This window comes from Pelmatolapia mariae, linkage group LG7 (genome assembly GCF_036321145.2).
Source record: "Pelmatolapia mariae isolate MD_Pm_ZW linkage group LG7, Pm_UMD_F_2, whole genome shotgun sequence".
In the NCBI taxonomy this organism is placed as follows: domain Eukaryota; kingdom Metazoa; phylum Chordata; class Actinopteri; order Cichliformes; family Cichlidae; genus Pelmatolapia; species Pelmatolapia mariae.
In genome coordinates, this window is record NC_086233.1 from 18,455,610 (window position 1) to 18,482,501 (window position 26,892).

The window sequence follows — 26,892 nt, forward strand, 5'->3', positions numbered from 1 at the left end:
AAAGAAAAATCTGCTGCAGTGAGTTCACATAAATTTGGGCTCAGTCTCGGTCTCCGGTCCTCTGATTCTCTGCGGTTCTCTCTGTGACTTTAAATGATGCAAAGACGATGTCGGCCGAACTAATCCAACTTTCTGTTTCTTTCTGTAGCCTCTCACGCGCTCATTCACCCACATTAAGTGGATTTCACTGTCAGCACCTAAACTGAGCAAGGCTTCAGACATATGATATAATGGTGAGCCACGTAAAAGTGATGGCAGCTTGTGTATAAAAGCATGTTAGGCCTGAAAATTGCCCATTTTAAAAGACTTTGACACCCTGTAAACCCCATCAGGCTGGCTGTAAAACGATCTCATTCTAAATTAGATTACTCTCATTTCTGTGGGCCTCTATTCTACTCTGTATCTACTGCTATCTATGTCTTACTGTGCCTGAGCATTTATCCCCAGTTTTAACACAGCTCGTGTGATGGTGTGTCAGCAGATGGACATCGGGCTCCTCTGTGATCTTTTGTCGGTGGTGGCGATGATGTTGATCGACCGCTGAGCCATGTGCAGAGTTCTTCAGGACTAGATGCGACAGATGCGAGTGTTCGGGGATTGTTTCTGAAGGCGTAAACTCCTCTGGTGTCAGGGGAACTCTGCGCTGCTCTGGCAGAGAGGATGGTGATGGAGGGTGAACCTTTGTTGTAATATGAAGTGTGTCAGATTCTCCCGTGGGTATCAGTAGAGGCTTAGGCGCAGCGCTGGTGGGTAACACATTGTGTGTTAGCAGGGCTGAGCTCTCTGTAACTCGGGTTTCTGCTGGTGGAGCTCTGCTGTCTGTTGCATCAGTTGCATGAGGACGGAGAATGTAAATGCAATGAGGAATGTGCAGGCTATGGCATTAGCATAAGAGATGCTGCCTCAGATTGTTTATCCAAAGAAAGCCTAGCGCTCCCCCCCTTTTTTCCCTTCAAATGAGCACATATACGCGCACACACACTCACACACAAGTATGCGCACGTTCACACACAAACGGAAGTGAGAACCCGCAATGAAAGTGCGATTTCACACTGCTGAGACAGGCTAAACTCAAAAAGCTGTTCCACAAACCCTTTCTGTGCTGGAAATTGTGTCCTTTCTGGAAAACGCTGTGACTGCTAAAAGGTGTGACTATTGTTAATGCGGTTGTAAAATGAAATCACACAGTGTTTGTCAAAGTGTATTACGCCATTTTCTTTGCACTTACATGGATGTGTCCGTATGTGTTTGCACACACTCAGCTTTGTCGTCAGACAAAAACAATGACAAATAATGGCAACGCTTATCTCTCACCAACAAAACAGCTACAAATCAGTTGCTGGATCACTATAAATGTAACACAGCTGCACAGAGGTGCACCAGATTGCCACATAATCTAATTATACGAAACTGCATTGAAACCGCGGAAATGTCCGGGCTGATCGTCATGCTATTTTCCACTTAAGTGAATCATCAATAAGCAGTTAATGAGAGAGAATAACTGAGTTGTAATACTAGCTGCGCGGTTCCTCTACACTTCAGTTTATTGCATCGTTAATATATTTATTTTGCAGTTGGTTTATTTATAATAATTTAATTAAGACATATATTGTGTATATTTCCATTGAGCCATCCATCCATCCATTCATTTTCTCCGCTTATCCAGTTCAGGGTCATGTGGGGGGTGGGTGGGGATTGGAGCCTATCCCAGCTACCACGGGGCAAGAGGCGGATACACCCCTGGACAGGTCGCCAGTCTGTCTCTGGGCTTATTGTGTGTTTGTAGAATGTAATACATGTAAATACAGGAAATTATGCAGGATTATTCCCCTTACAGATCCAGAACAGTCAGATACTTTAAACTTCCTGTATGATGAGAACAAGATCAAAGCTTCTTTGTAAGATGCTTGGTGAAAAGTACATCATAAAACTCATTCTACATTGGTGCAACAATGTAACAAATCTATTTCTGGAAGGACAGTAGGCTGTCCAGCTCCACAGAGAGGTTTGAAAGCAGAACCGGGAAAGGAATGGAGAAGAGGAATCTGGTAGGTTTTAAACTCGGGCTAGCAGTGGATTTTGAGTATGAGGGTTTTGAAAACTCTGAATCAGATGTAAAGGAAGGCATTTTAACCATCGCACTCATAGCTATCAATCCTAATATCACTCTACTGCAATCGAAACTAAACTACATTAAGTGAGTCTCACACTATGGCGCCTACCTTCACTTGTATTGAAATAATGGGGGGTTTAGAGAGCTGAAATGTGATTTTCCGACCCCAGAAACAGAGCTGTGGAATGTAATAGACTCTGTATATACAGAAAAAGGGTTAAAAATAAAAAAAGAAGTCTTTGTATCATTTCCAGCCATGCAACAGTGCCACCACTCTCACACATAATGCATTGGCAGTCTAAGCTGATTCATTTTTAAATCCCTTAATATGTGCCTGTCTGTCTGCGCAAATGGACTCACTAACTGTCCCATGACACACTCTTCCATGCACACACCTCGCCTCAGCGCGCGTGCTGAAGCGAGCATGTAGTGTCTGCTGGCGCGCACTGGCATTTTTATGCATTTGCATGTAATGAGATCATTTGTCACTTCAATTAATGTAGCCCGGGAAAAAAGTATAACAATAATTTTTAATGCCACCTGTCAGTCTTAGCATTCTCATCATTTATTACCGGAGTGTTAAACATTGATTTAGAGTCACACTAATGAATACATTGGGATTCATAGACGGTTAACATTTTGCCGGAACACCTGACGGTGGCAGAGCGCATGGATGTTATTAATATGTCACATGATTTTCCAGACATGATCCAATCTCTCCGAGACCAAGGCCAAGTTCAATCTTTTCAAAAAATGCAAGTAATTCAAGAGAGTAATGCATCATCAATGTGTGTGTGTGCGTGTGTGTGTGTGTGTGTGTGTGTGCGTGCGTGCGCACACATGGTCATCTGCATGTGCGTTTTCAGCATGTGACAGGTTATGCTTGTATGGCTCTTTTTCAGCCCAGAGGATCTGGTTTTGGATAAACGATGAAGTCATGAGTCACGAGGGGTCATGCGTCTGGATAGGTAGATGTACGACAAGGTTTGGGGATTTTGGTTTCTCCCACCAGCCCTCCCCACTCACCAAACACCCATCTGTCCTGCTGACCAATAGGCAACGGGCTCATTGGATCAGAGCCTCTTGCCAATGCATCGCTAATCCTTATCTGAGCATGCTCACTGACTTAACTGGGGCAGAGGCACGACAAAGGCAGCAACTACTATAACATCCTGTCCAAGCATAAGCTGCTGTAATGTTTTTTAAAAGGTACATCTGCTCGGGAATCACAGAACACATTAAAAATACAACTTATCATTGTTTGATTTTACATCAAAATCAATGAATAACTAAGCCTGGATTTTCATTTTTATATTCCTGGAAACGGTAATAGTATTGAAAATATTGTTTATATAACCGGCTTTTTATGTGGATATAAAAAAAATGTATTGTTACTTCTAACCTGGAGGTTTTAAAAAGGTTCTTAAGATACACTTAAATAAGATAAATGAAATAACAGTTTATGCTGTATTATTCAAGACCAATGGTGTTATTTGATCTAGATATTAAAGTCAGGACCTTCAGTTACATGATATGATAAAACCTGTGTGTGTGTGTGTGTGTGTGTGTGTGTGTGTGTGTGTGTGTGTGTGTGTGCATCAGTGTGTGCATGTACAAACAGTAGTGGCGAACACTGTGTGAGAATGGAACCTAAGACCTGAGATCCCTGGGAGGTGAAGGAGGGGATGAAGATGATTTATGGGTTTTACTGAACTGCACCATATGCTCGCCATAAATCTAAACACACCTGCTCACAAACACACATTCATATGCACTTACACACATGCACACACGCACGCACACACACACAGATAACAGAGGTTTGCTCACATCGGGGTCAGATTCAAGCCAAATACATTTCTCTAAAGCTGAGATTAAAAATAGGCAAGAATACAATTCTACAATAGGATGATCTTTCACGTTGGTGTACCAGAAGTGTAACAGAGCAGTGTTGTATATTTTTTAATATTGCTGCATATTGTACATTTATATCTGGTATGTACAGATAGAAGTCAAGCAGAAACAACTTTTATGTATTAAAACTTGAGCCACTCCTCAGTTCTTGATATTCGGAACTTTTTCAGGATTGTTTTGCATGGTGAATCACAAGCTGATAGTATTTTTTTTGCATTCATAATTCCATCATTATTGACAAGATCTTCAACACCTCTGACTTCACCGCAGCCCCAAACCATGACACAGCCTCCATCGTGTATTACCGTTTTATGTTCTTGCAACAGGCTGCTACAAACAAAGTCCGTAAAACAACACACTGATAACACTGGTTCAATCCCTCAGTTCAGTGTTTTTTTTTTCATTGCAAAACATTTCTCCAATTGTTAATTCAGTATTTTGGGTTTTGTCTGATTAATGAAAGAAAAAGAATGAAGTAAATGATAATAAAAGAAGCTGTAGGTTGAGGCCCCATTGGGAATGCATTGTATTGCTTTATTTTAGCATTATGAGTAAATTTAAAAGTCTACGTGAGATATTCTGTAAAGTTTGTGTCCTTCAAACAGGACTTTAAAAGGCTCTCTGAGGGTTGTAGTCCTGTTTATGTAATGTTAAAGCTCCTGTCAGGCTCACCTAAATCAAAGCAAATGAGTGGGTTCTTTGAGTTCCTGTCGTCAGCCAAACAACAAAACTGCTGCGCTGTTCAAAACATGCTCTTAATGGATTTCCTTAAGACCAAAAAAAACTATCACAGCTCCTCCCACTTTCTAAGTGCTTTCCTGGTACAACATGAGAGGTCTGCTGCTTACCAAAATAGCAGGATTTAATTTAGTATGAAAGCAAGCCGCGCTTTACAGGCCACTTTACCGTACAGTATATCGAGGCGGCTGACCGAAATGTTCACGTCTATCCCGGACTGCTCAAAAATCATTCAATCTGAATGAATAAACTCTGAATGACCTTGATGACCTTGCTCTCAAGATAAGACAACCAGCTTTTAACATTACCATTAGAGACAGGCCGAACATTAACACCACAGAGGCACGTTGCTCATCAGAACTGCTTTTGCATCATATTGAGGACATACTGAAAAAGTATAAACCATCAATCTACCTATTCCTAATCTACTTTGTCGCACCTTCCTGAAGGCCTCCAAGTGGTTTGTGGGTAACAGCGGGGGACCGTTCAGCTTCAGAGATGTTTGTGGTTGTTTCCACGTCGCCCTTGGGCCCGCCCTCACCTTCAGTTTCACCCTTAGTTTCAACTCCAGCTTTCACCTCTGTCCCGTCATCAGCTTTGGGAGCGGTAAACGTCCTAGATGAAGTTCCTGTTGTGGCTATTTGGCAACAACAAGTACAGATCTCCATTAATAAACAGAAGCTAAATGTGTAGGCTGAAACTGGAAAACCGAACCCGCAATCATCCCATTAGCTAGAATCATTATTTTCTTTGATAAATAACACCAATTTTTTCCTTTTCATTCTCTAAATAACCACACAGTTGTGTCTAACTGTCAGAGGAGACCATTTAAAAAAGAAGGCTTCTGCAGTGCAGTCCAATTGCTCAGTCTATCCATGCATCAGCCTTTACTGTTGGGCCATGTGGAGAAAAGCCCAGTGCTGTCAGGGTTGATGTTGCCACTTTGCCGATCGTTTCTGTCTAACAGCTCGGAGGCTGTGAGTCTCTCCACAGAGAGAATCCCTAATCAAATTCCCTTTTATTCCTGCCTCCCCACGCTCCTCACCCGGAATCACACTGCATTACAACACACTAACATATGCCCACATCCTTCCCTCCCTTTTCGTTCTCTCTCTCCCTCGCTCAGCTCCCTTTTCTGCTCCATCCACCCGCCGTTCTCTCACTCAGCCCTCTCTCATCGCCCTTTTCTTCAATCCATCAACAGAACTGTCTTTAGTCTAAATAAAAAAAACAGCAGAACTGTGGAAGAAATCCTCCTGTGCAGGTTAGTGTGATGTGTTGGGATGAAAGGACATGGGCGACAGAGAGGCCTATTAATAATGAAGCACGCGGGGCCCGAGCTGCAGCAAGTGAGGAGAGGAGATGCAGAGGGGGGGAAGAGGAATGACTGAGTCGAGAGCCAGCTGAACATCACAAAGAGAGAGAGCAGGGTGGGGTTTAGGAGATCCAGATGGCGAGGTGTGGGGTTAAAATAATGCAACAAAAAGGGGACGGAGACAAGACAGGGAGAGAAGCAGAGTGGAATAGCACTTCTTCTGCTTCGCTTTGCATTATTACTTACTAGAACCAGAGGGGGAACCAGCAATTGTACCTGAAAGAGAATAAGAAAAGGGAAGAGGATATGAGATGAGAGCTTGTTTATTTATGCATTCAGTTTGCCTAAAGACTTGACTCTGCCTCATTCATCAGACTCAGGTGGCAGAGAGAGCTAAAGAGCTGCTCTGCAAAAATAAAGGCTTGTTTTGGACTACCTCTCAAAGTCCTGAAGTAATTACTGAACCTGCGCCGCCTCCTCCATTCTTCCTAATTTTATCTCGCTGCTCTCTCTCTAATCCCCATATTCACGGGCGCTCATCATATATGGATGCTTTAAGAGAGCGCTACCACTTTGCTACACTCGCATCAAAACTTTTGCCTCTCTTGCATATTTTTTTTTCCCCGAGATTGTACTAACAGTTAGCCTAGCCCGAGCATGCATAATGCAATCTGTAGAGGCTCTTTCGTGAGCCGTGGCCGTTTTGTGTAGCATTTCGACGAAGCGAGCTGCAAACATTTGAATTTTTAAAAATTCCACTAATGGGATTCAGTTTTAAAAAAAAAGGAAAAAATGGGCGATGGGCTCGGGAGTTGCGTCGGTACCATTAGAACTGGGTCGGAAATGTCAGGCAGATTTAAAACAAAAGGCTAACAATAGAGCCATTCTCTGCAGTGTGTTTGTATGTGTGTGAGTGCACATGCACAAGTACAGGTGCGAGTTGCAGGTTTCTGTGTGCATCTCTCGTGCTCCTAAGTGTCTCAGTGTCTGTTTGGAAGGAGAAAGGCTAGGGAGGGGTTGCCCTAGATTATTATTTTATCATATCTAGCTACTGTAGCTGGCTATACTCTGAGAGGATTTCCTCCCCACACACTCCCACGTCATGACACGGCTCTGATGTGCTCTCTGCACAGAGGTGACAACAACTCAGCCTCTTCACCCTTCAGCCTTTTCTTTCTTTTCCAGCCTGCTTTCATGCAGGACGTCAGAGTGATAGAAAATCTCTTTCATAAGTCGGCAACGATGGAGGCCACGGTTCAGATTGCTCAGTTTATATTCATTCTAAGACAAAATGTGTCATGTTCCATCACTTTCGTAAAAAGTAGTCTTACAGTTGTGCAGCTCTATTATAATAAAGAAGGCTGATAGGTGTTATTAAAAAGAGTCAGTGATGTTATTTCTAACTTACACGTGTTGGGGGTTCCGTTGGGTGCCGGCAGGTAGGAACCTGCTTTCCAGGACTTGGCTTTGAAGCCCTTCTTGCAGCGCTGGCAGTCCTGGCCTGTGGTGTTGTGCTCACACTGGCACTGGAGGTTCCCGCCATCCTCATCTGGCAGGCACTGGGAGGCGTGGAGGTTACACTTACACCTTAAACAGAAATAGAACGGACACCCGTAAGACAAAATGTTCATGTGATGTGTGAGAGCTGACTGTGTATAAAGCTGCGGGAATAAGCTGTAATCACACCCAGGTTACAGTCGCAGTGTTAATCATACTCTGTATTAAAGGAACATTTTTCATGTTCACCAAAGTGCAGCTGTGGACTGCTGAGTTCCCTGTGCACAGACACGCCGCACACTTCTTGTTCTTGTGTTTAATTGTTTAGCGAATACTCTAAATTACAGCATGCACGTCACAAAGAGTCAACTAAGTGTGGCCTCGCCGGCGCACTTGTACCAAGCAAACGAGACGAGCAGAATCATAGTTAAAAAATCGCGATGCCCTTGAGACTTGTCACTGTGATAGGTTTATTACGTTAACTCTGTTTTTGCTCTCAAATGTATTCAGTGCTTTCTCAGAAAGTACTGGCAGAACTTCAGCGCCCATTTCTATTTTGATGTTTGCTGGTAAAGTTTGTACAGTTGCCAGTCCATCTGATTCTGTTTTTTTGTATTTTACTGGCAGCTGTACTCACAGTGACAGTCTAAAGTGACAGCAATGAATTAAACTGCTTAAAAAAAACCTTGCCGGGTAACAAAAGTCCCAACTGAGTCAAAAACACTTAATTCATCAGTTTGTCAGATGATAGAAAATAAATCAGCAACTATTTTGATAATCTTCTCAGAACATTATTTCAAATTTTTTGGGTGCAAGAAGTCATAGGTGAGGTTTTTCTTTTAATCACATATAATATTAAACTAAATATATTTGGCTTGTGGGGGAACTTAAAAAGGTCGATCTGTACTCCTGGAAATTTTATTAGCCCTTTGTCACACATTGTACAATATTTAGTGCTACCACTTTACAGGACATCTGAGCATTAATATGATTATAATAGCCAGTAGTATAATAGTATATGAAATAGAGAAGTAACTGACAGTAGAACACATGAGATATGAGTAATAAGTACTCATATGATTTTTTTTTACATTTTATTTATTTGACTAATGATTTTTTTCACATTTAAACATATCAGTGAACAGTGATCGTAGTAGTATTTTTAATATTTTGGTAACAATGGGATAATCTGCCAGCACATCAGTGTAATAGCTGGATCAAATTAACTAATCCCTTTTTAAAAATTTCGTGATTACTCTCAGTATAAAAGTATCAGACGTCTCAATCACACTAACAGGATAAGCACTAAAACAGACAGAAGAAAATAATATGAAAATGATAACAAAACAAAATAGCAGTGACTGTGTATGTTGGAACAGGGTAAAGGTCCTTTACCATAATAATAACATGAAATCAAATAGAAACTGGTAGCGTTTAGCAGCCCTCAGTCATCAGAACTTTTACTGAACTTTACAAGGGTCTTCAAGTAGCAAACACACAAATCACAACAAACATAACATTTTTTACTGTATTGTCTTGAAACAAGGGAGCCCTGTATGAACATAATGCCTGAAGGTATTTCAGTATTAATTACCGGTGATATAGTGTTAGAGCACACCTAGATAAAATACAGATCACCTCAGTTTGGTCTGTTAAGGACCCCCATACACCACACCTGATACCTGCACAAAACCACTGCCAGGCAATTTAAAAAAATGAACAAACAAACAAAGAAAAAAGCAGTGGGACTGTACTGCTATTTAAATGAATTCCAGTACAGAGTGATGCATCACTGATAGTAATCTGATATGCATCAGTAGTCTGTAGCCAGTAGTCTGACATGGATCACTGGTGCATATCAAACTACTGGTGAGACCTAGGGTAGACTGAATGTTAGTATGGCATCTATGTGGATTTATTTTATTGTTACTAATATTTTCATTGGGAATTTGAACATTATTTACAATTTTAATGTTATTTAGAAGTTATTTGGAGTGTGTGGATCTTCACTTCATGACATCATTCGTGTTAGTAATGGCCCTCTATATTAGACTGCTAGTAGCCAATGACGTTTGTAAAATTAACATATAGTACCCCCTTTTAATTTAAATAATGCACTCATGAAAGCATTTAATCAAAAGTATATTACCATATTTTTAATATCTTTCGAAACATATTGTAAAGATATTACTACGCTGCGATCATTACACAAATCATTACTGCAAATATTAATATATAACTATAGTAATAGTGGAATCAGCTGATTAGTTTAATCATAAAATTAATTAAAATCAAAAACAATGACTGAATTCAGTTTAATTCAATGTTATTTGCAACATTTGTTTACAATACTAGAAAGAAAAACCCAACGATAAGACAACTCCCCCTGAGCAAGCACTTTGTGACAGTGGGAAGGAAAAACTCCCTTTAACAGGAAGAAACCTCAGACTCAGGGAAGAGCAGCCATCTGCCACAGCCGAAGTCAAACTGGGAGCTGGTTCCATAAAAAAACAGCTAAAGAACCACAAGCAAGCCCGCAGTCCGAGAGTGGCGTACTCTATCTGAGTGATATGGTACTATGAGATCTGCATAGTGTAATTTTATCAGCTTATTTGTTTGTGAGTCAAAGTATATGTTAATGTTGTTTTTCCCTTCTCACCCCCCCCCCCCCCCCCACCCCCAACAAAGTCTGGACTTTAAAGAGAAAATAAATCAGAGTACACTGAAGGTGCCACAACTGTTGATAATCTATTTATCCACTTGCTTTCTGAGACCGTCATTTCTGAGCAAATTATTGTTTGCAATTAGTGCCGGTGAAATTCAAGCATCTGAGCGTAGGTGCTTCTGTGGTTGTGTGTGTGTGTGTGCACCTTTGGGCAATTGACCTCAGCAGAGGACAGGGCCCAGGTGGGCTGATCCAGAGGCTGAAGTTCTGCCAAAAAAAGGAAATGAGGATCTTAAGGACACTCGGCAGCTACGACTTTAAATTACAGCCTTTTCCAGATGAGCGACTGGACTCCAATCTAGTTTGTTCCACTGGAGTGAACACCTATCCGTCTGCATCAAATATTCAAAGAATGGCCTCTGTATTCTGACGAGATGACTACTTCAATCTTCCTTTTGCATCCAATTTTTTTTTTGGGGGGGGGGTGGGTAACTTTCAAAATATGACAGGGACAGAATTATGATGACTAAAACTTAAAACGGAAAGAAATCGAGACAGTTGATCTGCACCATGAGTCTTACACAGAGTCGCGCAGATTACCTCAGTTTCTCTCCGATCACTGGAGGAGTTGACAGGATGTGCCACAGAGAATCCATCCACCAACAAGGCCTTGTTTACTGCCTGCTTCCTGAAGGACACGAGCTGTCCACTTAGCAAAGACGGAAATTGAACATCTCTTTTTCATGGAGAGAACGGTGCGTGCGCAAGAGCGAACGTGTGTCAAATGAGACAAGTGTGTGCGTGCGCATTTGTGTGTGTGTGTTTCTGCTTCATGTGATGCATTTGTCTGCGAGCGTCGATGACAGACAACAGATCAGAGAAGCTGAGGCGCGGTGACTAATGCCGGCACTGAGTGACTGACAGCGCCGAACATATCACTACTTCTCATCTCCTGTATCTTCAGTGATAAATCTCATCTGTCTCATCTTGAAAATGTAAGCGGGGCTGAGTCCAAAACCTAGAAGCTGGAGATTAAACACAATGCTGAGGAAGAGCGAGCGGTTTCTAGGTATGCTGCTGTGCATTTTCAGGCTCACGGGCCTCATACCATCAGAAATGGCCTTCTTTCTGTCACTTAGCTGGAGAGCACAAATCCTAAAACCTGCGTGTGTGTTTGTGTGGGTCTGTGTTTCGAGTTGTGAAATATCACTTGCTTTCTCATCTTAACAAAATTCTCTGTTAATTAACTCGCGTTCAGGAAGCCTCAGAGTCTCACAGGCTGAAACTTTTTCTCGGACGCTTCATCTCCTTGACCTCCTTTTCTGATTCCTTCCACACAGGACAACCCAGGAAGACTCGGAGTACATCTAGCCTTGCACTCTTTCCGCATGAATAATGTTGACACTCTTGACTTTTCAAGTGCAGTGTTCCTGTAGCTCTCTCTGTCTCTCTTTCGGATGACAGCTTGCACTGGGATTTTTCCCGATCCCTGTCTCCAGTCCCCCCCGCACACAAATAATACATGGGCACAATCATATGTTAATGTGCAAGATGTCTGCCTTCGCTGCAAAGTCATCAAAGTGGGAGAATCAGCTCTGAGCTGAAGGAAGTTAAGATGGGACAGCTGGATCCATCACAACAGTCTATTTGCTTGGAGTGGGAGAGAGAGGGGAGATGAAATTCGAGAAGGTGAGCGGAGGAGGAGAGTGGGAAGGGCAAGAGAAAGCAGGGTGATAAGAGTGTCTAGGAACAGGGGAAAAATAAAGAATGCAAATGAATTCCGGTCTATACAAGAAACCATACATTTAATTAGCTGCTATGATTTTAGGTCTAAGGATATTTTACCTTAAAGGTGGTCTTGGTTTCTTTGATGCTTATGTGATCCCTTGCATGTTTGTTTTCTCTCATACACATGCATGGACACAAGTGACATAATGCATATCTCTGCCAATAATTTTACACAACTCTGCTGACCTACATGAGGCGATAATGCACCAGTTAGGCAGCAGTGTGCCAGCTAAAGCAGAAAGTAGTCGACTGCTTACTAATGAACATGAACAAACACAGACTTTTTTTTAGACTTCTCTTGTTGTTGGTGAGAAACACAGGATATAAACAAAATTGGTGTTATGTTAAGTGAAGTTCACTGACCGCTGCAGGATGTTAACACACCGTGAGCAGAAAATGTATTGCCCAACAAACCATGGGCTGTGTGATACTGTTTTTAGTTAAGAAAATGCTTGATGAACTAGCTGTGACTTCTTCTGCACCACCTGAAGTGCATGATGCACTAGCTTTCCAAATTAGCGTGCTTTGATTCCTGCAAATTGGTGCTTTACAGTTTGAATTGTTAGTGACAAACTCATCCAATTTATATACATTAAGCTCTGCAGTATAAAATAATTACAGCAGAGTTTAAGCTTTTGATTCATGTGTGTCCACTTATTTGTCCAGACTATCCCTTTTATAAATATATCTCCAAAGTTCCAAATAACACAACCTAACTACATCCTGGCCATGAAAACAGGAAATGAAAAGCTATTTATTTGGATTTAAACTTATTTTGTAGAATTGGGGTTATTAAATATCAGCTAATGTCATATCATGGGAGCTATCTACATACACTCCTTTAACCTACACTACCATGAGGCGATACCTGGACCCTACAGAGGTTGCACATGTTGTCCAACACCTCCGGGATGGCATGTGTGCCATTGCCAGCTGTGTCTCCCAGCACAGAGAATGGAGGAGATTCTGGAGAGTTGGACAGGACTGTAGAAGGTCATTAACCCATCAGCAAGACCACTATCTGTGCTTTTGTGTAAGGATAAACAGAATGAGCACTGCCAGAGCTACAAAATGACCAGCAGGGAATGTCTCTGACCAAACAATCAAAGGCAGACTTCATGATGTTGCCTGAGGGATGTCCTCAGCACCGTGGAGCTGGGCAGAATACGAGTATTGGCAGGGTCTGGAGAAGACCAACAGTCTTCTCATTAGGACCATGCCCTGACGTTGTCAGACATGCATACGAGCACGTGGGGGCTGTACAGACTATAACATTTCGGTAAAATGGACTAGCCTGCCGCATCAGTGGGTTGCTAATTTTCATTTCCATCAAATGACGTGGCATCCTTTGGTTCCTAACACATTACCCAGTCCATATCAGTGTCGATATCCAACATGTTTCTTTTCCCATTGAGATCTGATGTGCCTTTAATTTTTTTGAGCAGGGTATTTTCAGGTTACCCTGAAACAATTTTCAGACATACTGCAGATTGGTGGTTATTATAGGGCATATAATTATTATATCTCTCTATGTGCATCTGTGTCCAGCCCTGTCTGACTTTGTCTTTGTCCAGTCTCCCTGCAGCGTGTCTGTCTGAAGTCATGTCGGCCATGTGTATTTAATGATATGAAGACTGCCTGTTTTAGACAGCAGAGACGCAGCAATTAGGGGAATAAATAAGACGAAAGATAAACAAACATCAAGGGGGAGTCATGTGGTGGCAGAGCCCGAGAAAGCAGCTGGAAGCAGCAGTTAATGGGGCTTTATCTGTCTCTTTACTGTAGTTGAAGCATATTCCTCTATTCCTCTCTAGGGACACCGCTATCACTCCCTCTCTCCTATTTTCTGTTTTGCACTCTCCTCCCACTGTATCTGTTGCTACCCCCCCCCCCCCCCCCCCCCCCCCCAAAAAAAATAAAAAAATCCATCTCCTCCACTCCTTCCTTTGGCTCTTGATCTCTGTTTTCCCATTTTATCCTCCATCTCTTTCCCCCTTCTGTCAGTTTACGTATGTTCCCCTTTTAGCCAGTCGCATCAGTGTTCACCGAAGAGTGCATTGACTAAATTGGGTTGCGGACATGTGTTTGAGAGGAGTGGGTTGAGGAGAAAATAGAGGGGATTTAGACCATGTGGGGGGCTGAGCAGTCAGTACAGCAGGGAGTAGGGCAGTTGTGTCAAAGCCCTGACAGTCTGCCTGCCTCTCCGACTACAGTGGTGAGAGTTGGAGGAGGAGTAGAGGGAGGGTCTGCATTGACGTGCTCTAACCTGTGATGACAGACCGCATTGATGCGGCTCTGACCCAGCAGGAGGACTCCCTCCTTCTCCACTCTCTGTTCGATCAACCGTCACTGAGAAGGCCCACTCGACACTTGCAACTATTCCCTCTCTGGAAACTGGAAAACTCACAACTGGCTAAACAACCTGCTGTAGTAATAGTAGAGAGTGAGGCTAATAGGCATTGTGTGTCAGGGCCTGTTTGCCAGAGACAGAAAGCCTTAACATCCAGAGAGACCTGAATCATATTAGGATAATGACAAAACTGACTGCTTTATGAATCTGTTTATTTATATACCACACTGGAATGAGGTAGATGGATATACATAATGTGTGGCTGTATTAACTATTATAATAAATTACATTTGTATTATGATTGTGGTTCTAGCTAAATTGTAGAAAGAAAAGCATATTTCAGTAACCTCAAGCAAGTGTTTTATGTGCTGTGCCCATAAAACAGTGAAATTATACCACGTGGTACACTTATGCTACTGTTCAAACTGTGTTTGTATTGCAGTGTTGAATATTTTGGCATCCAACAAATGAAACACATTTTCAGTGAACTGATAGATTTAGTTTGCAGCTCGCCAGATTTCCTCATTATGTTGATTAAAAAGTGTAATCCTGATATTACATAAACACAATTTCTGTGACAGGGCTGATAAAAGAGGCAGAGAAGTGCACTATAATCATAACGAATGCAATAGTCCTGCAGTTTGTGTACAATGCCAGATTTTTACAGATTCGATTCAGTTTCTGTGGTTTTGAGCTCGTAGTTTGGTCCAGAAACTTTTTGTAATTTAGATTTTGTCAACTGTGTCTAAATTTTTGACCTTCTCTGTGCAGAATGATGCATATTTGATGGGTTTGAGTCTACAAATTGTTTTTCCTGTGCCCCTTGAATCAGAGTTCAAAACATGTTCTGAATATATATGTTTTTGTTAGATCACAAATAGTTTGGAAGACCGATTGGATTGAGTATAAAAATGGAAGAGTGAAGGGCATCTTCAGTCTAACTTAAAAATGAAAGAAAAACAATGAAATCATCGAAATATTAATTTATAGGCAGAGGTAATAGATGTACCTTCAAAATTTAACTGGCTAATTCAACTTTTTATCCAAGAACCTTATCAAATGTAAATTCGTAGCACATCACACATTTTTTTAGTTCTCTAAACAGTTCTTATCATGATCACATGCATAAAAGTGTTTGGATTCACACGGGCAGATAAGGGCAGTATTTTGACTTGTTTTCTGTGTTACAGTTTGTTTCCTTTAAGTTATTCAGTAGTTCAGGTATTCATTTCCTGTTATATTTTCAAGCCTTCTGTCCCTTGTATCTTGTCTCTAGTGTTACTTCCTGTTCGTTGTTTTCTTGATTGTACTCAGCTGTGTTTAGCTCTAAATACCAATGACTTTGTGGAAAAACGTATTTGCATACACGTCGTATACATCCTTCCCCTGGCTAGACGATGACAGCCTGCAGGAAAGTCCTACAGCACAGTGCATCCCAAGCACACGAGGAAGCAACCGAGCATGAAGTGGGAGTTCCATGAAGCGTAGATCATTGATCAACAGCACGCCTTATTGGCTTCTGCTGAAGTCTTTATCACCACGTCCCCTCCCACTTCCTCCCCTGCCTCGGCTTGTAAATTCAGAGCAGCTAATTGGACATGACTGCGTTTATGTTCCAGCTTCATAAATTTCTTTCTCTGACGGGAGAGGATCGATTTTCCTCGAGTGCAACCTTCCGTAGCAGCACGAGCTTCTTCAAATGTTCCCTCTCCTCTCTACCACACCTCATCTTTTTTTTCCTCCCGCTCAGCTATCCATCCATCCACTCACGTGTACTCCCACTCTCGCTCCAGACTAAACAGGTAATCTATAACTGACCACCCCTGCTATTGGATGGTGAGCAGGAATTACAGTTTGCCTCTTTTCACAACCACAGCAGTTCTTTCACATGTTTTCTCTCAGTCCCTCCCACTCTTTCACATTAATAGCAGAGCTGATGACATCTTTTTAAACAAATCATTCCTCCTTTATCGGTCATTATCTAATGTAAACTGTTGACAGCAAAAAAAACCACAGATGCTTTAGATATATTTTCGGAATCAATCCTTCCTTCCCTGCCTTCCATTTTTTCAGTTTGAACTTTTTGTTTTGTTCTTGGTTTTTTTTGTAGAAAGGTTTTTAGAAAGAACATCTACTCGAACAAGGGGAAGGCCTCGGGAACTATGTGTTTATGGGCTACCATTCTTTGTAACACACACACACACACACACACACACACACACACACACACACGCGTGCCACTTGCTAAATATGTTCACTGTTGAGAGGTCACTGCATGTTTTTGGCACTGGGAAAAAACTGAAGTGAACAGTCCGGCAAAAAGACACTTTAAATTATTCAAGGGAATGACCTTGATTGTCTTTGCAATCCACACCCTGTGTGAATTTGTACACTGTGTGTTTATGTGTGTTTCTACAATGGAGTGTTTTGGGACGTGTGACCTCCCTGGTGCGTTTGTGGGGTGATTCATTATTTTAGCACAGTTTGCTCTAAGTTTAAAAAAACAAGTGATCATGCACTAGACAGTGGGATAGTTAGACAGGGAGAGATTGCTTGGGAATAGGCCTGCATGTAAATTATTAACACAGCATACAGTAAATGGCTATTGCATGCATCCCTAGCTGGTGCTCGGACCTGAGAGCAGCCCTGCAATTGGTCAGGTTTGGCCATGTAAAGTACAGCAGTCTAACTCCAGCTCCACTTTGAGGTACCTGCTCTCTGAAGTGTGTACTATATGCACAGCATCAAACATCTAAATAATGGAGCCTTAGCACATCCTGTTCTCCAGTTGGGACCTCAGAGGACTTTTCTCCTGAGCACAGCAGAGGCTGCCAGGAGTGACAGAGATATACATTGGAACAATTCAGGTTCCAATGTTTACCATTTTAGCTGGCCTTTCACTCTGTAGAGGTAATTAATATGCTGCTTTTTATTTCCTTTGCTGTTTCCTGTGATATTTTATGTGGTCACAATTTGTAAATTACTTTCTTACTCAGTTAAACACTGAATATATAACTTGCTTTAAGAGTTGGTTCCAGGAGGAGATTGTCTTAAAATTTGTGGTCTGTAAGAAAATCATTTACGCTGCCAATGTTCAGTTCCCTTCTTTAACATGCAGTTTGCTTTAATGGGCATGTAAGCAATACTGATTATACTGTACATCTATAAACTGTACAGGCTCTTAGTTGTTACCCTGGCAACCCCTTGTTGCCTGTATGTAATCGTTTCGAGCTTTTGATTTTGCATATTAGAAAAAAAAAGTGTTAGTAAAGCTATGAATATAGCAGACCCTAGACTTCATCCATAGCTCCAAAACAGGAGCAGGGTCCCCATGGAGCTTCTATAAGTGGGATGTAGATATCCAGGGGAAGGATATGGAGTAAAGAGCAGGTGAGGAAACAAATTAAATTTGCTGATGCTGGTGTGCTAGTTTTTTTTCTTCTTCTTTTTTTTTTTTTTTCAAAATTTCATTTAAATTAAACTTTGGCCCTTTTTTTGTTAACAAATGAAGAAAATTGTGTGGTGAAGGGAAAAGAAGATAAAAAAAATAATTGTTTTTGGTTTTTCTTGCTATATTCATAATCATTTCTGGCATTTTTGACACCTTCATGTTTTGCCTGCCTCTGCCCTAAATACATCAGTCATTCACCAGGCATCAAATACTACTTTGTCAAATCTGCCAGCGTCTTGCAGATGTTTTCATAGGCACTGGTATCATGACACACCTTGAAACCTTACAATGGCAACACCGAGATAAATCTATCTCCTAACACATCTGCCTGACATCAGATTTAAATGCACTGGTATACGTGAGCTTCCTTTCAGTCACGTAGGGTTAATGTTGTGGACAGAAATGTCTTAACTCAAGCAACAATCTTCTCCTAAACCTCACAAAGCACCCGAACAAGAGAAAGCAAAAGCAGAATCAGAAGTGAACCAAAGTTTTAAAATGCAAAGCTCCCAACAGGAACTGCAGTGTCCTGGCTGATGAAGTTGTCACTCCACTGCCACCCCTTACACTGCTTAATTGAATTCAGTTCAGTTCAATTTCTACAACACCAAATCACAAGAGCAGTCGCCTTAAGGCCTTTTATATAATAATAGAGAGGAAACCTCAACAATCAACCAAGGACTTGGCGACAGCGGAAAGGAAAAACTCCCTTTTAACAGAAAGAAACCTCCGGGCTCAGAGAGAGGCAGACACCTGCCGTGACCAGTTGGGCCAGTGTGTGACGGCACTGATGAAAAGGAAAACCTTGTGTTTTTTAGAGCAGCGCCATGGGACGTGTGACCGAACAGTAAAGCCTGACACACTGAGATGAGAACCATCAACCAACCATGCTGACTGATCAATCCCTTAAGACAATGAATCAAAATGATAACATTAAAAAAGCTTAAAATATGTGACATCATTAAAAGTCATTAATAGCATCTGTATTTGAAGCTGCTGAGTAGAATCTTAGATTTTTTGATTCTGCGTCAAAAACAATTAGAAAACCTCTCATGCAGTCTGAAACTGTCATTCATTCCTTTACGCGCTTTAGTTACAGAAATGTGAAAGCCCCACATCGGCGTTTTTACTTTCTTTTTTGTTTTGTTTTCTTTGTTTGGTCGTCTCTACATGATTCTGATGAAAAGTTATTGCACTATAAATAACATATGCTGAATGTTATCACCCATGAATAGATGCACCCTCAAAAGTCAGTGACCACTGTGATGGGTGACCCTTATTAATTCGTACACACAAGACATATTTTACTGGCATTTGGCACTTGGCAGGTGGTAATTTAAGAGCCTGCATGCCAGCATTGTAATATTCATGATGCATGATGCAGCATGAATGATGCAGGCTGGCTGACACTGTCGTACTGAGGCAGACATGTCACTGCATCTTAAGCCCTCTTTCACTAAAGAGAGAGTCCAGCCTTTTGCTCCAGCCGGCCCCCGGTTGTCTTGAGCTCACCGTGTGACTGTGCTGGATATTAGAGTGCAGCCTCCCTGCAGAGTCCTTACTGCTGCTGAATGTGTTTTAATGAACACTACAGCAAAGACTAACACCTGGGGAGAGAGGAAATTGGGTGTGAGTTGGAGGGAGGGAGTCGTTATATTATATCCTTTATTTAAGATATAAACAAGGAAGATGACCTAATAGATGAAGGGAGGCAGCTGGGTGTGTGTACGTTTGTGGGGAGGCGGGGGGGTGAAAAAGTGATGAAGAAACAGAAACTCCGGGACAATATGCAAGGTTCTTCCTGTTGTGTGGTTCCCCGCAGAGTCCTGAAACCCCCAAGGGCGATACAGATCTTTACAGGATCTTTAAGTTGTTTTTTAGGCTTTTTAAGCTGTTGCGTATATCACAAAACTCAGCATATGTGGATCTCTTCTCTCTGATGGCATATACCCGCTGTATGAACTTGAAACTTGAACCATGAATGCACTTACAAATCTGTTTTCAGAAATTAGCATTGTGCAAACACATTTGCAAACCTACACCCGCAGGCTTTTACCCGTGTTTAGCCACTCATCTAATTACTTTACTATACATGCTTTCTTTTTGTTAGGTGCATGTCCTTTCATTTAAGCAAAAAAAACAAACTAGTTTGCAAAAAGTCTCCCAAAAGTCACTAAAACTTGAACATGTGCATTCACACCAGACGCAAACATACACGCGCGAATGCAAACAGTTTTTGTATTACAGCGCAATTTGTGTTTCTGTGCGTGCGTGTGTGTGCGTATGTGTTAAAGTCTAATTCCGGTGAGACCGTAGAGGGGAGAATGCCTGGGGAAGAGGAGCTGAGCTGGGATCATCCAGAGGACAAGGGTTAATATAATTATCCTGCTAAAACCTTGAGACTGAAAGAACATCATTAGTCATAGCAAGAGGAGAGCTACCCAAGCCGCAGGCCAGAGGAGATGAGGAGAGAGGAACAGAGGAGGAGAAAGGGGAAATAGGAAAGCAGAGCTTCAAAACCCCACCAGTGCAGTTAGCAAGACAATTAGCACAAAGAGTAAAACTTGGGGGTCCTTGTTAAAAAAAGAAGAAGAAGAAAGGACAGTGTTTAATAGCACTCTAAGCAGTGGCTGAAACTGTGTCGCTTATTCAGTAATTGTTATATTCTGCTTAATAATCTCTCTATAAATGAATTACTGGAGGAAAAAAATGAATTGAATGAAATTACAGTCATATTTAAACTATATACATAATGATGCTCTTTTGAGGCAAATTCTCAGCATAATTTTGCAATAAATGGAATGAACTCTGCTTTAAGGAGGTTTAACATGAAGGCGTTTTTATCGAAGGGCACAGTGTTTTCTATTCATAAGCATAATAAAGACCTCAAAGATTCACTTGGAGCAGGTGAATTCACTGATCAGTCCTCCTCTTGTCACTTCAGGTGAAATATGCGAGGATGATGGGCATAACTTGTGTGGTGGGGGTGACTTTGTATGAAATATTGAAAGGGATGGGAAGCAGCGTACAAACTACAGGGGAGCCTGCGTGGGTTGTCTTAATAAGACCCAAGCACCCCTGAAAACATGATTTGTTAAAGTTCGGGGAGAAGGAGTCACGTTTGCTGTCACGACTCTTTCAACAAACAACGACTCTTTGACTGACCTTGCAACTCTCCATGAGTTTGTAGCACTGAAAGATGCACAGGTGACTTGTTCCTATTATTAATGCAAAAAAAAAAACCACCCTAAACCCTACTGGCGAAGTTAGGGTTTTACTAGCCCACTGTATATAGCCAAATGACAAATTCTGGGTTGTTTATGAACGCATAACATAACAGAATGATATATATGGGTGGTGATAATCACCAGAAAACTTTCTGTATATATACAGGCCCAAATCCCAATAGTAGTCTCTAAAGGTGCTTTATATTGTAAAGATGCTACAATAATACAGAGAAAACCCCAACAATCAGACAATTCCCTGTCAGGAAGAATTTGGCAACAGTGGGGAGGAAAAACTCTCTTTTAACAGGAAATAACCTCTAGCAAAACCAGGCTTAGGGAGGGCAGTCATCTGCCACGACCTGTTGGGTGTGAGCGGACGGATTATAAGACTCTGTGGAAGAGAGCCAGAAATGAATGCATACACTTCCTACAATCATTATAATAAGATTCTTATTAATAGAGATAATGATTAGAAATAAACCATATCAAGTGCTTTATGAATGCTGTACATTTTTCTAGCCACGCAAAAAAGTGGCATGATTTTTTTTAATACTTGAAAAATAAAGCATGGCTGTCAATTACAACAACTGTCTAATCTATTACTTTAATCTTTTAAAATTTAATCTGTTAAATGTTGCTTTTAAACTTTAAGCATATATTTAGTCATGACTAATTGCTTTGGCTTTAAGCATAAATCAGTTCTTTTCTTACCCAGTCTTGCTTCTCAGGCTGTTATTTACTTATTTATCCGTGGGTACGTAGAGTACAGGTTAACCCATTTGCCGAGCACGTGAAAGATTCCTTAATTGAGATTGGGAAGACTCCTTGGTACTGTTGCGTCAGGAAGAGAATTTGGTGTAAAACTCTTAGCCAAATCGAGAGAGTAGCTGAAAGAAGCTTGTGTTTATTTGTCACTTTTAGTACAAATTGCATTAATTAACCCTAATACACTATGCAGCATATATAACTTTGTTAATATTCTCTCCTTTATTTTTGGAGACTTAATATCAGATTGCTGGTTAGCTGAGAAACACAAAAGTACACAGCCAACTAAACTGACGTTATGATTAATAATTTAGCTTTTTCATAATGTGATAAATGAAAAAAAGGTGTTAATTCTTTATTCTTCGTGTATTTAGCAGCTAATTAAAACTTACAAGGAATATATGAGAAACTGGTCAGTAAACTGAGCTATTTACTAAACCGTACTCCTTCACTACCATAGCAGGAAGTTGCAGCAAGTTCTTGACCTTGAAAAGCACAGTTGACAGAACAATATCTTGTTATAGAGTTTTTGACTGGGCTACATCAGCAGATAAAGATGAGTCTTCAGCAGATGACAGAAAAGTGCTGAGAATTATTGAGAAGACGAAAACTTGCAGACTGCAGTAGAGCTGAAAGGTCCGGAGGTAGTGGTTTAGAGCCATTTCTGGTTAAAGTCTATTTCTATACAATGGATTTTCCCAAACCCTGCAATAGACAACCTGTCCAGCATGTGTGTCCCCTCCTTTCAGCCTGTAACAACTGAGACCGGCTCCATCCTCCCCTCGAGACCCTGAACTGAATAAGCAATTAAGAAAATGAATGGATGTTCTCACTTAATCACTTAATGTGATCAACAGTATTGGCCTGACGTTTGTGGAAGGTGTTAATTATCATTAATAGCTGTTACAACTCAATATTTTTCTTATTCTCTAGTCTCTTTTTTTCTGCTGCCTTGTTTTGCTGGTTTGAAAACTTTGAGACTCCACGGCACATGATGGGACGATGCTGCTGTAAGAGCGAAAGTCTCCGACATCAAACGGCGGCTGATCACAGTGTGAGCCGTTGTGTTCCTCGCAGACAAACACACATTGTCTGTCTCTCACGTTGAGGCGCCAGTTGACGAGTTGTTTACCTGTCTACATGTTAGTAATGACAGACGCCTTCCAGGAGCGAAGACGCTGTGTGCTTTTGAGCACGCCACGCCTGTAATAATGCGATGCTAATTAATGTGGCCGACTGAGAACAAGCCATCTTTCCAAGGACACCCTCCCTCTACCTCATGTTCTCCCACTTACAATTCCCAGCATGCTTTTCAGCTTTAAAGCACGCTTGCGGTATCAAGAGATTCCCCTCTCACCAGATGCTGGGTAGGGCGTGATGCTGGCGCATGGTGGGGAGTATTCTTTATTGTATTTGTGAATTTAAAAGGATGGTTATGGGATGAGTTGGCGAGCGCGGGCGAGGGGGTTTAAGAAGAAAAGAGAAATCAATCGAAGAGGGCGGGGATTAAAGAAAAAAAATTCATCTGTGAAACAAAAAAAAAGACGTGGAATAAAGGGAAAACAGGCAAAATCGCTGACTATAACTTTCTTCCCTTTGGAGGGGAAATAAACTGTGATTATCAAATCAGTTACAACCATTGTGTCATAAATCATCGCATATGAGGGGAGCAATGACACATTCCTCATTCCGGTCCCTCAGCTTTCTGCATGCCTTTCTTTTCTGGGGGAGTGCTCATGAATGATTTAAAAAGTGATCCGTTTCGGAGCCTCGGCTGCCTCAGAGGGAGATAACTCGGAGGGGAGGAGTCTGGGCGAAGGTAGGATGGGCCACGCATGAAGGTTCCCCGAACATACGAGCCACCACCTTTATGTTCTCCTCATCGCACATCAAGCACAGACTGTATATTTCATTCATGAAAGGTGGTGAAAGGTGGCAGTATTCAAGCACAAAGCAGTTTTCCTCATCAAACGGAATAAATGCGGAAGTTTTCAACTGTAGTCGGAAAATGTGGCGAGTACGTGGCGAGACTGTGATACTATGCGAGACTATGATGTGCACCGCGGCGGTGGCCGTGTGTGAACTGGAGAATAATATTTACAGAGCATCGCACCTCGCATCATTCATCACAAAATCACACACCCCAGCTAGTCCCATGAAACTAGGAGTTAATCCATCATCTGCCTCCCTCTTTTCTCCCTCTCCCCTCTCCCCCACCTGATCCAGGCTTATACCTCCCATCCTCTCACCTTCACTCTTGCAAAGGACACGAAAGGAAACTTTGGTGTGATTCAAAAATAGCGTGACAGTCTCCAAAGTCAAAGTCACCCTTGGAAGATAATCAAGACATGAAAAAGACCGGAGGCTCCAAAAAAGAGAGAGCAGAGCAGAGGCATCTGCTCTCCGGTGAGGGAAATGGACACACGCCGAGGCCTCCGAGATCTCCCGCTACCTGCCCCGTCATCCTCATTCATGTTTCTACTACAACGATAGAGCTTTGTAACAATTGGATTAAGCACTGAGAGCTTTTCGGGGTCTAATTAGTCCTTCCTGTAGGATGGAGTGCGACTGCAGGGTTACTTAATCAGGGTTACTTAAGGATCGTGACTTCCAGGTTTTAATGAGTTACAGCTTCTTAGCATTGTAATTCACGTCACTGTCAGAGCTGCTAAAAAAAAAACAACAATAAAAAATTAAATTAAAACAACTTTTCTTCGAAGCAGTCCTCCATAAAATGCAATTTTATTTAAAAAAAACCCCATAAAAACAACATTTAAACTTTAAATCAATAAAAGGAGCTGCAGTCTGTTGTATTCAAAGGTACCAAAGAGAAATTAAAGTGGGGCGTTAGAGTGACAGATTAACTGATTTTAAGGTTTAATGGATGGAGAAGTACTCTTTATTGTTAATTAATTTTTGTGTTCATTCTGCAACCCCTCAGACATTATACAATCCTCAGAGGAAAGGAAGCCCAGATAGGAGCCTCTGCTCCAGACAGCGCGGACTCGTTCACAATGCGTGTTGCCCATGTCGTGTTTCGGTTTGGGTTTTGCGGTGTTATTTAATTAGATTAAATTAAAACGTCTTCATAAAGAATCTAATCAAGATTTGGCACCAGAAATGTTCCCCCTTCACGTCACTGACTGATGGCATTAACACACTAGCTGCCTGTGGATATCCTATCAGTACAATGGAAATCTGTCAATGGAAACCTGTCAGTGCAAAGTGTAAACACACACACACTGATTTTGAATGTTGGATTCTGGTAGAATCAGCACGTTCCCTTGTAGGTGATGAATAGCGTACCTAATGAGGTGCAATAAATAATTTACATTAAAAAACTAACGTTCCTAAAAAAAAGTCTTTAAATTTCCTCTATTTTTTTCTCAAAGTTGAAACACATCTCATTATAGATAATATTCATGACTACAGCATTTTACTTAATAGAAGTAAAGCCATTTGTTGGAGAATTACAAAGGACTTCTGCTGCAACGGCTATTTTGATAAAACCACAAAAGAAGAAGATGTACGAGTACATGAAAGAATTCACACAAAACTCCTTTTACTGCTCTTTCCCTCGGCAACATGTTAACAAACACCAGGAAAGTTTTCTGTGCCAGCTTGTTCCAGTCTGTGAGGAGATGGAGAGCTTAAACCTCTCAGCACATTAGCTCTGTCAGCATGGGGCCGGCACTGAGACAAACACAAACACACGACGGATAAATGAGTCGAGTAGACATGAAACGACATGACCATGTAAAAACACTCTGAATATCATTAGCATTCTTGTGCCTTGTTTCCTGCCAGGTCAGCTCTTAACTCATTTTCACTATTGGAGAATAATTAGTTGTTGGTAAAAGATGGGTCTTTCAGACAAGACTGGGCCTACCAGCTGTAATTAGTGTTTAAAGCCCAGAGAACATTCTTTGTGTTCCTCTGCCTGCAGATGTATTTCCAGTGGTATTGATATTAATACTCTTTACATATTTTAGCTGCCCAAGGGCCTCCTTATTTGAGATGAAAGGCTGTTAATATATTGCTAATTATTAAACAATTAGTAGTTGACAGTATTTGACAAAATGATGTTTCAAACTTTGTTTGGCCTTTGTCTAGTTGATTACTTTTTTGTGTTAAAATGAATATAATACATAATAATGAACATGCAGTCTCTGCAATCGCCACCAGGGGGCAACTTCTCTGGTTACAGAAACAAGTTTGTCTATGAGGAAATTACACCTCTACTCCCTTGATTTATTAGTTCAATAAACATTTCCCAGATTACTTTTTGGTCCCAACTGCAAGTTTATTGCAATTCTTTTTTTTTTTTAATAATATGATGTTTATTTGTAAATAATGACCAATAACACAGGGTAAGCGTTAACACATAGCTGCCTTGTGGCTGTGGACTCACTAAACTGTATAACTGTGGAGCTTCCCTTTGTTTCCCAGGTGGATTTACCTCTCACTGAGACCCACTATCTGACTAGGTGATGTCATGGTGGCTAAGGTCATCTTTTGGATACAGTCTATGACTGTGACACGTCTCCCCTCACCATTTGTTCTGTAGTTTGCAGGAGCCTATAGATTTTTAAAAAAAACACTGATTGAATAAAAATGATAGAGGTGTCAGTGATGGGTTTATTTTACAAACATTAATACAAATTATGTGCACACAAATATTTAAAATCTGAATTTATATCCCCAGCTGCATACCAGGATCGTTAACGTTTTCTAGAAACATAATCAGTGCTGTAATGTACCTGCGCAAATCGCACCCATTACTCAGCTCACTGACAATGAGAAGTAAGAGACACTCAGACTACTTGGCTTCTCTTAAATGTCATCTTCTTCCATCAGCCAATCAAATCAAATTGAGAAGTTAGGCAGAAGCGAACTCGACGCTGCAGCGATTATGAGTGAGGGGAGAGAAGCGCTGCAGACTCCGTCTATCTCCTCATCCTGCTCCATCTCCTCCTCTCTGTCTTGGCCCCTAATCCACTTAGTTGCCTCTTTCCTGAGCTTAGAGCCTTTCCCTTATTCCATTATAAAGACCCACTGTACGACCTGCT

At 41.3% G+C, this 26,892-nt stretch overlaps 1 protein-coding gene across 6 annotated transcripts in view; it reads right to left on the minus strand.

Annotated features, from left to right (window-relative positions):
- Positions 1-26,892, minus strand: part of ntng2b (netrin g2b) — a 71,660-nt gene that overhangs the window by 23,569 nt on the left and 21,199 nt on the right. For 5 of the 6 annotated variants that reach the window (XM_063478223.1, XM_063478221.1, XM_063478222.1 and 2 more), the window contains exons 4-6: positions 7,489-7,667; positions 6,327-6,356; positions 5,205-5,402 (exon numbers count right to left, since the gene is read on the minus strand). In XM_063478223.1, coding sequence (XP_063334293.1) covers positions 5,205-5,402; positions 6,327-6,356; positions 7,489-7,667 — 407 coding nt within the window. The remainder of the gene's footprint in view (positions 1-5,204; positions 5,403-6,326; positions 6,357-7,488; positions 7,668-26,892) is intronic. The other variant, XM_063478225.1, reaches the window with a different exon arrangement.